Raw genomic sequence first — 14,681 nt, forward strand, 5'->3', positions numbered from 1 at the left:
TCCCTGGACTGCAACAGTAATCCTCTGGCAGCTTCTGTGGTTTCTTCTGGAACTCTTTAGCTTAGATCTTGTCCAAGATCGTACCATCAGCAGGAGCTGCCCGGCTCCGACCTGCGGGGAAGCTGCGGGAACACCCCACCTTGGCCAGACCTCAGGAAAAGCTGAGCCAGCCAAAGAAAGAACTTTAAAATCCACCAGTTTCATCTGCAGCAAAGAAGAGACCAACAACATCGGAGTTCACCAGGTTCCTATCTGTTTTGGGGTTTTTTTCTTGTCCCCAACCTGCTGTGTGGACTCTTCTTCCCTCACAGGAGACTGATGCCTATATAATTTGGGTCAGAGTTACAAGATGTTTATATAGCTTGAGTTATAAGATATCAACATAACCTGAATCATAGCTTTTTATACCTATATAACCTGAATTATAACTTTCTATACAATGTAATGGCTATTATGTGGTTAACTAGTTGCTTAATGCTGAATAGACAAAAAAAAAACCTCACCAGGTGGATAGCTTCAAAGGTGGACAAGTATAGTACTAATGAGAAACTGGCAAATGTAAAGCCAATTAGCCACAGAACACAGAATTTAGACCAGTTAGAACCAGAGAGACCAAGGAACACCATAACTGCACATGCTCTGAAGACAAAGGTGAAAAGTTCAGATGTGAATAAGACCTTGAGCCTTCCTCCCAAGAGGCCCACCGCGACTACCGAATTGGGGGAGGCGCAAGTGCAGTGCAAAAGAACTATTTATAACCATGATATCACGTTATGTAAATTAGCTCTGGCGTGTATATGATGATGTTATAGTGACATAGTAACACTAAGTGAAATTTACTGTATAAATAAACCACAGCACTTGACAAAGGTGGGTGAGTTAGGTGGAGAGATCCCCCTCACCTCCAGCGCTGCAATAAAAAAATACCTGCTCTATAGACACTGGTCTATGGGGTTTTCTTTCCAGCCTATCTTTTGAAAACCCTAACTATAGGATAACAATGACTGGGGAAGAGCAGAAAATTTGAGATAATTTGCTTTAGGAGCATAAAACCCTGTGAACAGGACAGAATTCTCCACATTATTAGTCCAGCATCAGGACACCTCAGCATCAGCACTTCAGACAACTTGATAAATCTGGTTCCCACCCAGTTCAAGACTTAAAGCTCCCAAAGTCTTGAATTCTATTCCAAAACTTTCCCAACAAAGGCCTTAGTCTTGGAGAGAGATCACAGGCCTTTGAGGTCACTGCTGCACATCACAGATTCACAGTTACCTGACATTTTGGGTAGGGTTCCACCTCTCGGAGGGCAGCTCTCCACTTTGTGGGTCATCTACAGGTGGGTGAAGAATTGAAATACATACATCTCCATTCTGCAAGACAGAAACAAAAGTTGAGAATAGCCTGACCAGGCAGAGATCTGATGACACAACTAGGCCAGCTGACCCAAATGAACCAAAGGGATATTCCATACCATAGGGCATCAGCTCAGATATAAAAGCTAAGGGAAGGAGGAAGAACAGGGGTCCATTTATTATTTGCAATGTTTGCCTTCCAGAGCAACTGCTGCACAAGCTGAAGCCCTGCTTCCTGGGAAGTGGCTGGACATAGTTTACTGATGGGAAGTAGAGAATAAAATCCTTTTTTTTTCCCTTTGCTTGTGTGGGTGCAACAATTCACTTTTGCTTTAGGAAACTGCCTTATCTCAACCTACAAAGCATTTTCCATCTTATTTTCTCTCCCCTGTCCAGCTGAGAAGGGGGAGTGATAGAGCGACTTGGTGGGCACCTGTGTCCTAGGTTGCACTATAGATGTATTTAGTATTCTATTACCACAAGCTGTAGGGCACTGATTGTTATCTCCTGCTATGACTCACTCCTGATAATAGGTGATAGGCCATCAAGAATCCACCGCATGACCCATGGACTTATCTCATCCTATTGTGAGATGCTCTGCCCAGTAGGGAGGAGCCAAGCATTCCCACCTGGATATAACCTGGCCTTGGAACTGCCTAAGTTAGCCCTGTCTACTGGGTTCCCAGAGGACAAGAGCTACCACTGGACCTTCAGGTGGAGACCAGATCTTCCACAGGATCACTGCTTTAACCTAACTACTTCACTTGGACTGCTACCATCACCCTGACTAACAGGGTGTCAAGTTATATCTGGCTCTGTCAGTGTTTTTTCTTGTATTATAACACCTATTTTTAATTTTCCTATTAAATTATAATCCTGACTTGCAATGTCCCACTGGTTTGTTTTCAAACTCAGACAACCTGGCATCCAGCCAAGGCCAACCTACCAGTCCTTTCTGGTGGCAAACGTGGGATGAGACAAAGGTAGTTATATATATTGCATGTTATAGCTATAGTAGTTATTAAGTAGCAAGCTCCTATGTGGGACCTGGAGTTTGTCAGCTGCACTGCTTATCTCTTCATTTTGCTGAGTTTGGGAACATGTTAATACAAATGATGGCTCTGTGCTTTGCCTTGGCCTTGATGGCCTTGCTGTGCTGGGGGAGTTATCTTGTGGAGAAGATGAGGGAACACATCTCCCAGCATGGATTTAGGAGGGGCAGGTCCTGCCTGACCAACCGGATCTCCTTTTATGACCAGGTGACCCACCTGGTGGATGAGGGGAAGGCTGTGTATGTTGTCTACCTGGACTTCAGCAAAGCCTTTGACACTGTCTCCCATAGCATACTCCTGGAAAAGCTGGCAGCCCACAGCTTGGACAGGTGCAACCTTCGTTGGGTTAAGAACTGGCTGGATGGCTGGGCCCAGAGAGTGGTGGGGAATGGTGTTGCATCCAGTTGGCGGCCAGTCACTAGAGCTGTCCCCCAGAGATCAGTGTTGGACCCAGTCCTGTTTAATATCTTTACTGATGATCTGGATGCAGGGATTGAGTCTATCATTAGCAAATTTGCAGATGACACCAAGTTGGGGGTGTGTGTCAATCTGCTGGAAGGTAGGAGGGCTCTGCAGAGGGACCTGGAAAGGCTGAATAGATGGGCTGAATCCAACAATATGAGGTTTATCAAGTCCAAATGCCGGGTCCTGCACTTTGGTCACAACAACCCCATGCAGCATACAGGTTGAGGACAGAGTGGCTGGACAGTGGCATGGCAGACAGGAACGTGGGGGTACGGATTCACAGCAGGCTGAACATGAGCCTGCAGTGTGCCCAGGTGGCCAAGAAGACCAATGGCATCCTGAACTGTATCAGGAATAGCATGGCCAGCAGGACCAGGGAAGTGATTCTTCCCCTGTACTTGGCACTGGTTAGGCTGCACCTTGAGTACTGTGTCCAGTTCCGGGCACCTCAATTTAGGAAGGTTGTTGAGATGCTGGAGTGTGTCCAGAGAAGGGCAACAAGGCTGGTGAAGGGTCTGGAACACAAGTCCTATGAGGAGCAACTGAGGGACCCGGGGTTGTTTAGCCTGGAGAAAAGGAGGCGCAGGGGAGACCTTATTACTCTCTACAACTAACTTGAAAGGAGGTTGTAGCCAGGTGAGGGTTGGGCTCTGCTCCCAGGCAACCAGCAACAGGACAAGAGGACACAGTCTTAAGCTGCGCCAGGGGAAGTTTAGGCTAGATATTATAAAAAAATTCTTCACAGAAATAGTGGTTCAGCATTGGAATGGGCCGCCCAAGGAGATGGTGGAGTCACCATCCCTGGAGGTGTTTAAGAAATGACTAGATGTGGCACTTAGTGCCATGGTCTAGTTGACAAGGTGGTGTTAGGTCATAGGTTAGACTCAATGATCTCAAAGATCTTTTCCAACCTAGTAGATTCTGTGATCTCCCTCTCCCTATCTGGGATTAATGTGGATGGTTTTATTATGCAGGCTCCTGAGGTCATTGCTCATTGTTATGTGATCTGTTTAATACCACTAAATAATACTTTTAGCATATTATGGGGTTTATGGAATCTCGTGTTGCCCTGGTATAAAATAAAACAAATTTTGGGTGATGTAATATTGAAATGTGCCCTGAAGCTTCCGGTCCCTGGATGGCAGGATTTGGGCAGGTTCCCAGGGCAGTTATCACCTCCCATTGCCTGAGACTTTGCACCTGAACAGGTAATCAACCCTGACAAACTGATCTGTCACCTGATAGAAGGGTGCCTTGCCTACCCCACTGAAAACCAGCAGCTTCTTGCCTTGTACTGAGGCCTGGCCTGTGCCTACCGAGCCACAGTTCAGTACTCTGAGAGGTCTGTGGTTGAGGCAGGGACCCAAACTGCATTTGAGGACACTATAGCTGAGACAGAGACTCAAACAACTAGAGCAATTGCCCCAGTAGTGAAAAAAAGTGGACAAAGAGAACAACACATCCATACCACCAATTAGAAAGGAAGGAAGAAGAGGAGGAAGGGGAGGAGGAGGAAGAATCAGGAAAGAAAGTATCTGATCAAGAAGCCAGTCCTTCAACACAGAAATTGGAGAAAGGAGTGAGACAATTCAAACAGGAAACTGAAGTTACTCAGTCCCTGACCTCATCAGAACTTCGAGACTTGCAAAAAGATTACAGCTGCCAGCCAGGTGAGTGGATTTCTGCCTGGCTCCTTCGATGCTGGGATAATGGGGCCGACAGTCAGGATTTAGAACATCATGAAGCCCAACAGCTGGGATCCCTTGCTAGAGATTGGGAAATCAAAAGAGGAATTGGAAAAGGGGCAGCAATTTGCAGCCTCGGGAGATGGCTCCTCTCAAGTGTGAGGGCAAGATATCCATTTAAGGAAGATCTTGTGAATTCCCCAGGGAAGTGGACCACTGCAGATGAAGGTATCCAGTACTTGAGAGAATTAGCAGTGCTGGAAGTCATCTATAGTAAAAAGTGACAGTGTCTCTAAAGATTCAGAGGATGTCCCTTGCACGCTGGCCATGTGGAGGAAGGTGGTTCAAGGCGCCCCTGCATCATATTTCAGCAGCTTGGCAGTAATGTATTACCCGCAAATGGATACAACAACTGTGGAAAGACCAGCTTCGTGGCTCCAAAACTTTGAAGAAAATCTTTGTACTTCCTCATCCCTACAGGCCAGCGCCTCAGCTGTCAGGATCAGCCCAAGAGATTGGTCCTCTCCTGCCCCGGTCAGAGAGAAAGGAGGCCCCAGGCACATGCCGCATGGTGCATTGTGGTTCTTCCTGTTTGACCAGGAGTTGGACATAAAGTGGGATGATGAACCCACCTTTCAGCTGGAAGCCCATGTTGGTGAACTGAGAGAGAAGAGAGCTGTTAAGAAGGGGTCATCCAAAATGACTGTTAATGTAGTTGCTGCAGAGACACAAGAAGGCAATCAGCAATCTCCAACAGAGAAGAACTGAAATCACATTCTTTGATCCTGATGAGAGGATTTCTGGTCTGGCATTGCAAAGGTCAGACAGCAAACACTCCAGTGAGTGAGAAAGGAGTGGTCAAATAGAAAACCCAAATCTATTTGCACTTCAACCATCCTTGTTTCTTTGAGCTTTTGCCCCTTCCACCAGCACGGCGCCCGTCCAAGGCTGAAGGCTGATAACAGTTCTGGCCTTGTGTATTCCCTTAATTTTAACAAGACAAAAGGGGGCAAAAGATTCCTTTTGAAGCCAAGTACAAGAAATTGCTGAATAATATTAATGACTTATGAGAAATAATTTGTATAACTGCTCCTATCCTGGGGAATGTGATGAATATTCATGAATTTTACCTATAACACTGTGCCTTTGGAGGTACTGGTGTGTGTGTTTGGCAGAGAGAATTCCCCACACATCCGGTGCACTGAATAAAGCAAATACTCACTTCTCTGACTTGGTCTCTGAAGTGTCTCCAGGCTTGATTGGGGCAAATCAAATTGGCAACCCAGATGGGACCCTAACTCTGCTCGGCTGCCGGATCCAGGGGTAAGCAGACCTCCCAGTCGCGACCCTGAATTTTCAGGGGGAGTTCAACTGTCCTTTGGCTCACGGCAGGAGTAGACTAAGGACCATCTGCACCAAATTAAGGTATTTGCTACTTTTACAAAACCAGAAATGCCTGCAGGTCCGGGGTGCTAGTCCCCAAGGGTGGGTTGAGACTGGGTCTCCCAAAATTAGTCCCGGGCAAGAGGTTGGACACCCCCGGGGTTGGACCCCGCTATAGCGAAAGGTACCTTTAAGGGGTTGGACCCCACTGTACTGCACCATCATACTGCGATTTTTGTTCTGTTTCGCTATTTTGTTAGTGTCGTTATTTTGTTATGGTTTTTTTTGCTATTTTGTTATGTGTCGTTATTTTGTTACTGTGTGAATGTGAATGAATGAGACGTGTCTCCGACACAAAGCGATAGTGGAGCTATGTCTGTGTTTCCGTTCTGTGGCGACAGAAACGGCCAGAGAAAAGCGAAGCCACTGGCAAAGAGTGAATGAGTATAAATCACATATAAACCGTTGGTTTGGAGTATCTGGAGGGGGGCAGATTGTATTATTGATGGGGAAAGATTTTAGCTACTGAATTGAGAACACCCAGACCCCAACACCTTAATAATGTTGCTCCATTTGATTTTGCTTTTGAAATCCTGTGTTTTGTGTGTGGAAACAGTTGTGAAGCTTGGACTTAGTGCACTTGTATTAATTATGAGAGGAAGTGATATTGTCTATTTGCTCAAGTGCTTTTGAAATTTTTTTGAATGTGTGTGCGTGTACTGTGTGTGCAAAATTTTACCTGTGTTAATTTGCATTTTTGCCAGCATATAAATTTATGCGGGGATGCCCATGAGATAAAAAGAACTAGTTGAATCTAATAAGTACCTCTTTGGAACTCCTGTGTGTAGCTGCCGAAATATGGTTGTGTAGAATGTTGTAGTAGAAAGAGCATGCAAGTTAATAGAGTAAAAGAAAGAAGGAAAAAGAAGGAAGAGAGGAGAACATGGTTACAGTTTTTTGACACCATCAGTACATGTTTTTGGAGTTTGTTTGGTAATGGTACCTTTTGTGAGGAGATAACACCAGGAGAAGTTTTTCTCAACCTTTTATTCATTACTTTGGGCCTACCCAACTAATGCTCGAAAGGTTTGGAAACTCTCTAAATGCTTATGATATCATACAGTGGCTGATGTTGCTGTGGCTGATAGGTCTATCCTACTTTGCATTCCGGGATAAGGTGAAAATACCCTGGGTAACCATTCCAACAGCTGTGCCAGGGAATAGGGATGCGGCCACAGGGCCCGGGGCTGTCCCAGAGCCTGGGGATACCCCACAGCCTGACCCTGTCCAACAGCCTGCCTCAGAAACAAACCATCTGGAGTGGGTGGGGGTGCTAGTGGAGGAGATGATACACAGAATACACCAGCTGCTGAAGGAATACATCTCCCTAGCAGGTGTAAAACCCTCTCCTCGCCCCAAAGGGAAAGAGTCTGATGGTGCAGCAGTGGAACCCACAGATGTTACGACCATCCAGGTTCCAGCTGAATCCCAAGAGCAGCCACAGCCAGCAGCAGTTGCCCCTGTGGTGTGTACAAAGTATAAGACCAAATCAGTACACCCAGTTAATGATGATGGGGAGCCATTGCCCTCACAACCAGCAGTGGAATCTGAGCCCATAATCATCACTGAGTCCTTCCACTTCGATACTCTCTGTAATCTGCGAGATGATGTTAAGCGACGGGCGCACGAAGCTTTCCAAACCTGGTTACTTCGGGTTTGGGACCTTATGGGCCCAGGTGTGCAGCTGGATAATAATGAAGCAAAGAATTTGGAACCGTTGGCCCAAGACCCAGGTGTTGACAAAGTGTTTGCGAGGGAGACAGGGCCCCTTTCTCTCTGGGAGAGGCTTTTAATGGGTGTAAGAGAGAAGTTTGTCCACAAAGACAGAATGCAGGATCCCCACTGTAGAATGTCCTGGAAGACCATTGAGGAAGGGATCCAACGGCTGAGAGAAGCAGCCATAATGGAGGTGCTCTTTGGGAGGGATGGACAGCACGAAAATGACCCTGACAGGGTCAGGTGCACCGGGCAAATGTTGTGGAGCCTTGTAAGGCTAGGGCCACCCCAACATGCCACCTTCCTTGCAACAATTAATGCTGATGACAATCGAGAGACGGTGGGTTCAATAGCTGACAGGCTCAGGTATTATGCAAGTGTGATCAGTGGCCCGATGCAGGCTCAGGTCTCTGCTGTGGTTCAAGACCTCAGAGAGGAGATGAAAGAGATAAGGGAGATGAGAGAGGAGATGAAGGACCTGAGGGAGGAGATTAGGGACGAGATGAGGAGGATCAATGTGGCACCAGTGAGAGTCACAGGCCCCAACACCAGAGCCCGATGTTCCCCAGCTAGGGAGAGAGGGTACACCCCACGAGCTGAGTTGTGGTTCTTTCTGCATGACCATGGGGAAGACATGAGGAGGTGGGATGGGAAGCCCACTACTGCCCTGGCAGCACGGGTGCGTCAGCTTAAGGAGGGAAATGCTGGCCGAGGGGGTTCTGCGAAAGCGAAGGTAGCCTCAGCTTCCCATGGCCGACCTGCTAGGTACAATAGAAGGGAAGATGATGGGTCAGATACCCTTGAAGGAACCTCTAGAATGTATGACCAGGAAGGGAATGATAACCAGTGCTAGAGGGGCCCTGCCTCTAGCCAGGTAGAGGTACGGGAAAACCGTGTTTTTTGGACTGTGTGGATTCGATGGCCTGGCGCATCAGAGCCACAAAAATATGAAGCACTAGTTGATACAGGTGCGCAGTGTACCCTAATGCCATCGGGACTTGCGGGAGCAGAATCCATTTCTATTGCTGGCGTGACAGGGGGATCACAGCAGTTGACCCTGGTTGAAGCCGAGGTGAGCCTGACTGGGAAGGAGTGGCAAAAACATCCCATTGTGACTGGTCCAGAGGCTCCATGTATTCTGGGCATAGACTTCCTCCGTAACGGCTATTTCAAAGACCCGAAAGGACTCAAGTGGGCTTTTGGAATAGCTGCTGTCGTGGCAGAGGGCGTGAGGCAATTGAACACCTTGCCTGGACTATCAGAGAACCCTTCTGCAGTTGGACTTTTGAAGGTGGAGGACCAAAAAGTACCAATTGCCACCTCGACAGTGCACCGCCGGCAATACAGGACTAATCGAGATGCTGTGGTTCCCATCCACAAGATGATCCGTGAGCTGGAGAGCCAAGGGGTGGTCAGCAAGGCCCACTCATCCTTTAACAGCCCCATCTGGCCTGTGCGCAAATCTGACGGAGAATGGAGATTGACTGTGGACTATCGTGCCTTGAATGAGGTGACTCCACCTCTGAGTGCTGCTGTGCCAGACATGCTGGAGCTCCAGTATGAGCTAGAGTCCAAGGCAGCAAAGTGGTATGCCACTATTGACATTGCAAATGCATTTTTCTCCATTCCTCTGGCAGCAGAGTGCAGACCTCAGTTTGCTTTCACCTGGAGGGGCGTGCAGTATACCTGGAACCGACTGCCCCAGGGGTGGAAGCACAGTCCCACCATCTGCCATGGACTGATCCAGGCTGCTCTGGAAAAGGGTGAGGCTCCGGAACATCTGCAGTACATCGACGACATCATTGTGTGGGGGAGCACAGCAGAAGAAGTGTTTGAGAAAGGAGAGAAAATCATCCAAATTCTCCTGGAAGCCGGCTTCGCCATCAAGAAGAGCAAAGTCAAAGGACCTGCCCAAGAGATCCAGTTCCTAGGAGTGAAGTGGCAAGATGGCCGACGTCAGATTCCTACCAAAGTCATCAACAAGATCACAGCGATGTCCCCACCAACCAACAAGAAGGAGACGCAAGCCTTCCTAGGTGCCATAGGTTTCTGGAGGATGCATATCCCTGAGTACAGCCAGATTGTGAGTCCTCTCTACCTGGTGACACGCAAGAAGAATGATTTCCACTGGGGCCCTGAACAGCAACAAGCCTTCGCTCAGATCAAGCAGGAGATCGCTCATGCAGTAGCCCTTGGCCCAGTCAGGACAGGACCAGAAGTGAAGAATGTGCTCTACTCTGCAGCCGGGGGCAATGGTCTGTCCTGGAGCCTTTGGCAGAAGGTGCCTGGCGAGACTCGAGGACGACCACTGGGATTCTGGAGCCGAAGTTACAGAGGGTCCGAAGCCAACTACACTCCCACCGAGAAGGAAATTCTAGCAGCCTATGAAGGTGTCCAAGCTGCCTCAGAGGTAATTGGTACGGAAGCACAACTTCTCCTTGCACCTTGACTGCCAGTGCTGGGGTGGATGTTCAAGGGAAAGGTTCCCTCAACCCACCACGCCACCGATGCCACGTGGAGCAAATGGATTGCTCTCATTACGCAGCGCGCCCGTATTGGAAACCCGAATCGCCCTGGGATCTTAGAAATAATTACAAATTGGCCCGAAGGTGAAGACTTTGGCCTCACGGATGAAGAGGAGCAGGAACAAGTGACTCGTGCAGAGGAAGCTCCACCTTACAACCAACTGCCACAAGATGAAACACACTACGCTCTGTTCACTGATGGTTCCTGTCGTATTGTGGGGGCAAATAGGAATTGGTAAGCAGCCGTATGGAGCTCCACACGACCGGTTGCAGAGGCTAAAGGAGAGGTGGGATCGAGTCAACTTGCTGAACTCAAAGCCGTTCAGCTGGCCCTGGACATTGCTGAAAGAGAGAAGTGGCCAAAGCTCTACCTCTACACTGATTCATGGATGGTAGCCAATGCTCTATGGGGTTGGTTGGAAAGGTGGGAAAAAGCCAGCTGGCAGCATAGAGGAAGACCAATTTGGGCTGCTAATGAGTGGCGGGACATTGCCACAAGGGTGGAGAAGCTACCTGTGAAAGTCCGTCATGTAGATGCCCATGTCCCCAAGAGCCGAGCTAATGAGGAACACTGAAACAACGAACAGGTGGATAAGGCTGCAAAGATAAAAGTGTCACAAATAGATTTGGATTGGCAACACAAGGGAGAGCTGTTCCTAGCTCGATGGGCCCATGATGCCTCTGGCCATCAGGGCAGAGATGCCACCTACAAGTGGGCACGAGACCGAGGGGTGGATCTAACCATGGACTGTATCTCCCAGGTAATCCATAATTGTGAGACGTGTGCTGCCATCAAGCAAGCCAAGCGGGTGAAACCCCTGTGGTATGGTGGAAGGTGGTCTAAATATAAGTATGGAGAGGCCTGGCAGATTGATTACATCACACTGCCTCAAACCCGCCATGGCAAGCACTATGTGCTCACAATGGTAGAAGCCACCACGGGGTGGTTGGAAACCTACCCTGTGCCTCACGCCACTGCCCGTAACACCATCCTGGGCCTTGAAAACCAAGTCCTGTGGAGGCATGGTACCCCTGAGAGAATTGAGTCAGACAATGAGACTCATTTTAAAAATAGCCTCATAAACACCTGGGCTAGGGAACATGGCATTGAGTGGGTGTACCACATTCCTTATTATGCACCTGCTGCTGGCAAAGTGGAGCGATGCAACGGTCTGCTCAAAACCACCTTGAAAGCTTTAGGCAGGGGGACTTTTAAAGGTTGGGAACAGCATTTAGCCAAGGCCACCTGGCTAGTTAACACCCGAAGTTCCACCAACCGAGCTGGCCCTGCCCAATCTGAACCCCTGCAAACAGCAGGCGGGGATAAAGTTCCAGTGGTACACATGAGAGGCATGCTAGGGAAAACTGTTTGGATTAATTCTGCCTCAAGCAAAGACAAACCCACCCGTGGGGTTGTTTTCGCTCAGGGACCAGGGTGTACCTGGTGGGTGATGCAAAAGGATGGAGAGACACGATGCATACCTCAGGGAGACCTTAGTTGGGGTTGAACTGCCCATAACACTGTGCCTGTATCCATATCTGTATGTGTATATGTATATAATTAGAGTAATGCATGTGTGTATATAATTTAAATGTTTAAGCTCAATGTAACATGTTGGAATGGGAAAAAATTCGGGGTGGATGATGTCGGGGGTTGAGTACCTTTGGAATTTCTTCCCATTCCTGTTACTAAGCAACAAATAGTTGGGTGTTTTAGAGCCATCAAGTCTTTTGTAAAAGACAAAGGTGTGCTTGGGAGGGCATGGTAAGGGAAAAGCCGGCCCTGGGAACTCTCACTCGTGGTTCGGATGCTGAGAGGAGAGGCTTCTCTTTTTCTGCTCTTCGCCTGGGATCAAAGCGAATCCAACTGTGCCCTGTTTTTCCTCTTCTCCTGGCTGGGTGAGCTTTGATTCAACCTTTCTCCCCACGGGGAAGGGCACGTTTTTCCCCCGGGCTGCGTTCCCTCGCGGCTGCTGCCGGGAGAGCCCCGCGGCCTCTGCTGCCTGTCCCCGCCCTCTGCCGCACGAGACCGCGGCGTCTGCTGTGACTGCAGAAATCCTCGCTAGCTGGGGAGAGAGAGAAAGAGAGAGAGAGAGAGCCGGCACCCACCCCTGCTGTCCTGTTTTCTCGCTGCTCCAAGCTGCTTTTTCGCTCCCCTGCGTATTTCTCAGCCTGCTGCCATCGCTGGCTGCCAGATGCTAACCTGACCCTGCGCCACAGCGCCACCTGCAGTCGCTTGGGAGTCATCGCACCTGCCCTGCCCGGCTGGGAGCTCAACAGCGCCCCTGCTGCTTGCAACCGTGATTACACCACACAGGAGAAGGCTCAGCAGCTCACAAGTTATCTGCTATTGGTTTTCTGGTTCTAGTTGTGGTTGCTATTATTGTTATTGTTTGTTTACAGATACTAGTAAAGAACTGATTTTCCTTTTTCCCATACCTTTGCCTGAAAGCCCTTGATTTACAAAATTAAATAATTCGGAGGGAGGGAAAAAAAAATCACATTCTCTGATCTAAGGGAGGGTTCAACCTCTCTTGGCAGACACCTGTCTTTCAAACCGAGACACTGGTATCTTGCGCCGACGTCTTCTCCAAGCGGCAGTGGTTTCTTTGTCTGGGGTTTCTTTGTCAGTGTCTGGTGTGTCATCTTTCGTCTGCTCAGGTGCTGTCACTGATGGTCAGAGGTAGGGCTTTACATATTTTCCTGGTATCCACTTGGGTCCTGAAGGTGTGGAAACACAAGCATATCCTCTCCCCCATACAATTAGTGAAAAAGGGCCTGATATTCGATGGCTTTCTGGATCTTTGATTAACACTGGTGGTTGTTCTTTTAATTTGGCTTGGGTTGAATTAGTAAAATGCTAGAACACAGGGGGGTCAGGCTCTTCAAACAAATTGTTTAAGAAATTTATTGTGAAAAGGGCTTTGCAGAGTCTCAAAATGGGAGAATTGAGTTCTGACCCTCCCTGCTGTTGGTCTAGGACGCTCTTAATTGTCTGGTGGGTCCTCTCAATTATGGATTGTCCTGTGGGGGAGTGGGGGATGCCTGTAATGTGTTTGATACCCCACGAGCTAAAAAACTCTTGAAGTCTGTTAGAGATGTATGCTGGACCGTTGTCAGTTTTTATCTCAGCAGGAACGCCCAGGGTAGAGAAAGCAAGGAGAAAGTGCTTTATAACATCTCTTGCCTTTTCTCCTGCATGGGCACATGCAAAAACAGCTCCAGAAAATGTATCTACAGAAACGTGTATGTATTTTAATTTGCCAAACTGAGGGACATGGGTTACATCTGTTTGCCAGATTTCGCAACTGCCTAGACCCCGGGGGTTAACCCCGGACCCTAATGATGGCACTTGGTAGCTCTGACAGCTAGGACAGGTTGCTACAATTGCCCTTGCCTGGTTTCGAGGTAGTTTAAACATTCTTATGAGTGCTGGTACATTTTGATGGTAAAATTGATGGCTCAGCTTTGCCTGAGCAAAGGTGTCTGGAATGTTAGGAGCTTTCACTGGCATAGCGAGAGTGTCTGCTCTCCGATTCCCTTCAGCGATTGGTCCAGGGAGATCGGTGTGTGACCTCACATGCATCACATAGAACGGCTGCTTTCTGTGGGAAAGCAGAAAAACAAGTTTTGAGAGCAGTTTATACAATTTAGGATTTGACACTTCTTTTAGCCAGGCATGTTCTGCTCTGGCAACTGCTCCAGCTACATAAGCTGAATCTGTTACCAGATTAATAGGTTCTTCAAACATCTCGAAAGCTCTAACAACGGCTGATAGCTCCGCAATTTGCGGAGAGCCCTCCACTATTTGGACATCATGCTCCCACACTTGCGTTTCGGGATGTTTCCAAGTCACGACTGACTTTTGTGACTTCCCGGAGCCATCTGTAAAAACAGTTAGAGCCTTGAGAGGGGCTCGACTTTGAAGTTCTTTTGGGGCCAAATGAAAAGCTGAATTGAATAATTTATGTTTTGGATGATGATTTGAAATCTTGCCTGGATAACTATCCAGGGCAAATTGAAGGTGTTCATTTGTTTGGAGTACGTTTGCTAAGGAATCATTTTCTAATGACGGATAGATGCAGGTGAAATCACACCCTGCAAGGGTACGGAGGCGTGCTCTGGCTCTCATAATTAGTTGGGCTACTTGTTCTTGTCGTGTTGTTATGGTTTTGAGTGGCTGATGTGATAAGAAAATCCACTCTATTATAAGAAATGGGTCTTTTTGTGCAGTGTCCCATTGGAAAATCAGTCCATACAGCCTAGGTGACTCACCCAGAACGATGAAATTAAAAGGTAACTCAGGACTTGTCCGATGGGCTTGGTGAGAAGACAGGGCAAGCTGTACCTTAGCGATGGATTCCCGGGCCTCCTCTGTGATGACTCGGCGTGAGTCCAGGTGGTCACAGCCTTTCAGGAGGCTAAACAGTGGTGCAAGGT

The 14,681-nt window shown here is 48.2% G+C and overlaps 1 protein-coding gene and 1 pseudogene across 1 annotated transcript in view; one reads left to right on the plus strand and one right to left on the minus strand.

The window, feature by feature from the left end:
* LOC146425482 (ubiquitin-conjugating enzyme E2 R2) overlaps positions 1-14,681 on the minus strand; it is a 303,121-nt gene that overhangs the window by 47,523 nt on the left and 240,917 nt on the right. Inside the window, exon 3 of the mRNA XM_085041692.1 lies at positions 1,276-1,373. Within this exon, the coding sequence (XP_084897818.1) occupies positions 1,276-1,373 (98 nt within the window). The remainder of the gene's footprint in view (positions 1-1,275; positions 1,374-14,681) is intronic.
* Positions 3,760-5,325, plus strand: LOC146425483 (uncharacterized; annotated as a pseudogene).

This window comes from Lichenostomus cassidix, chromosome W (assembly GCF_008360975.1).
Source record: "Lichenostomus cassidix isolate B80296 chromosome W, HeHo_3.0, whole genome shotgun sequence".
Classification (NCBI taxonomy): Eukaryota; Metazoa; Chordata; class Aves; order Passeriformes; family Meliphagidae; genus Lichenostomus; species Lichenostomus cassidix.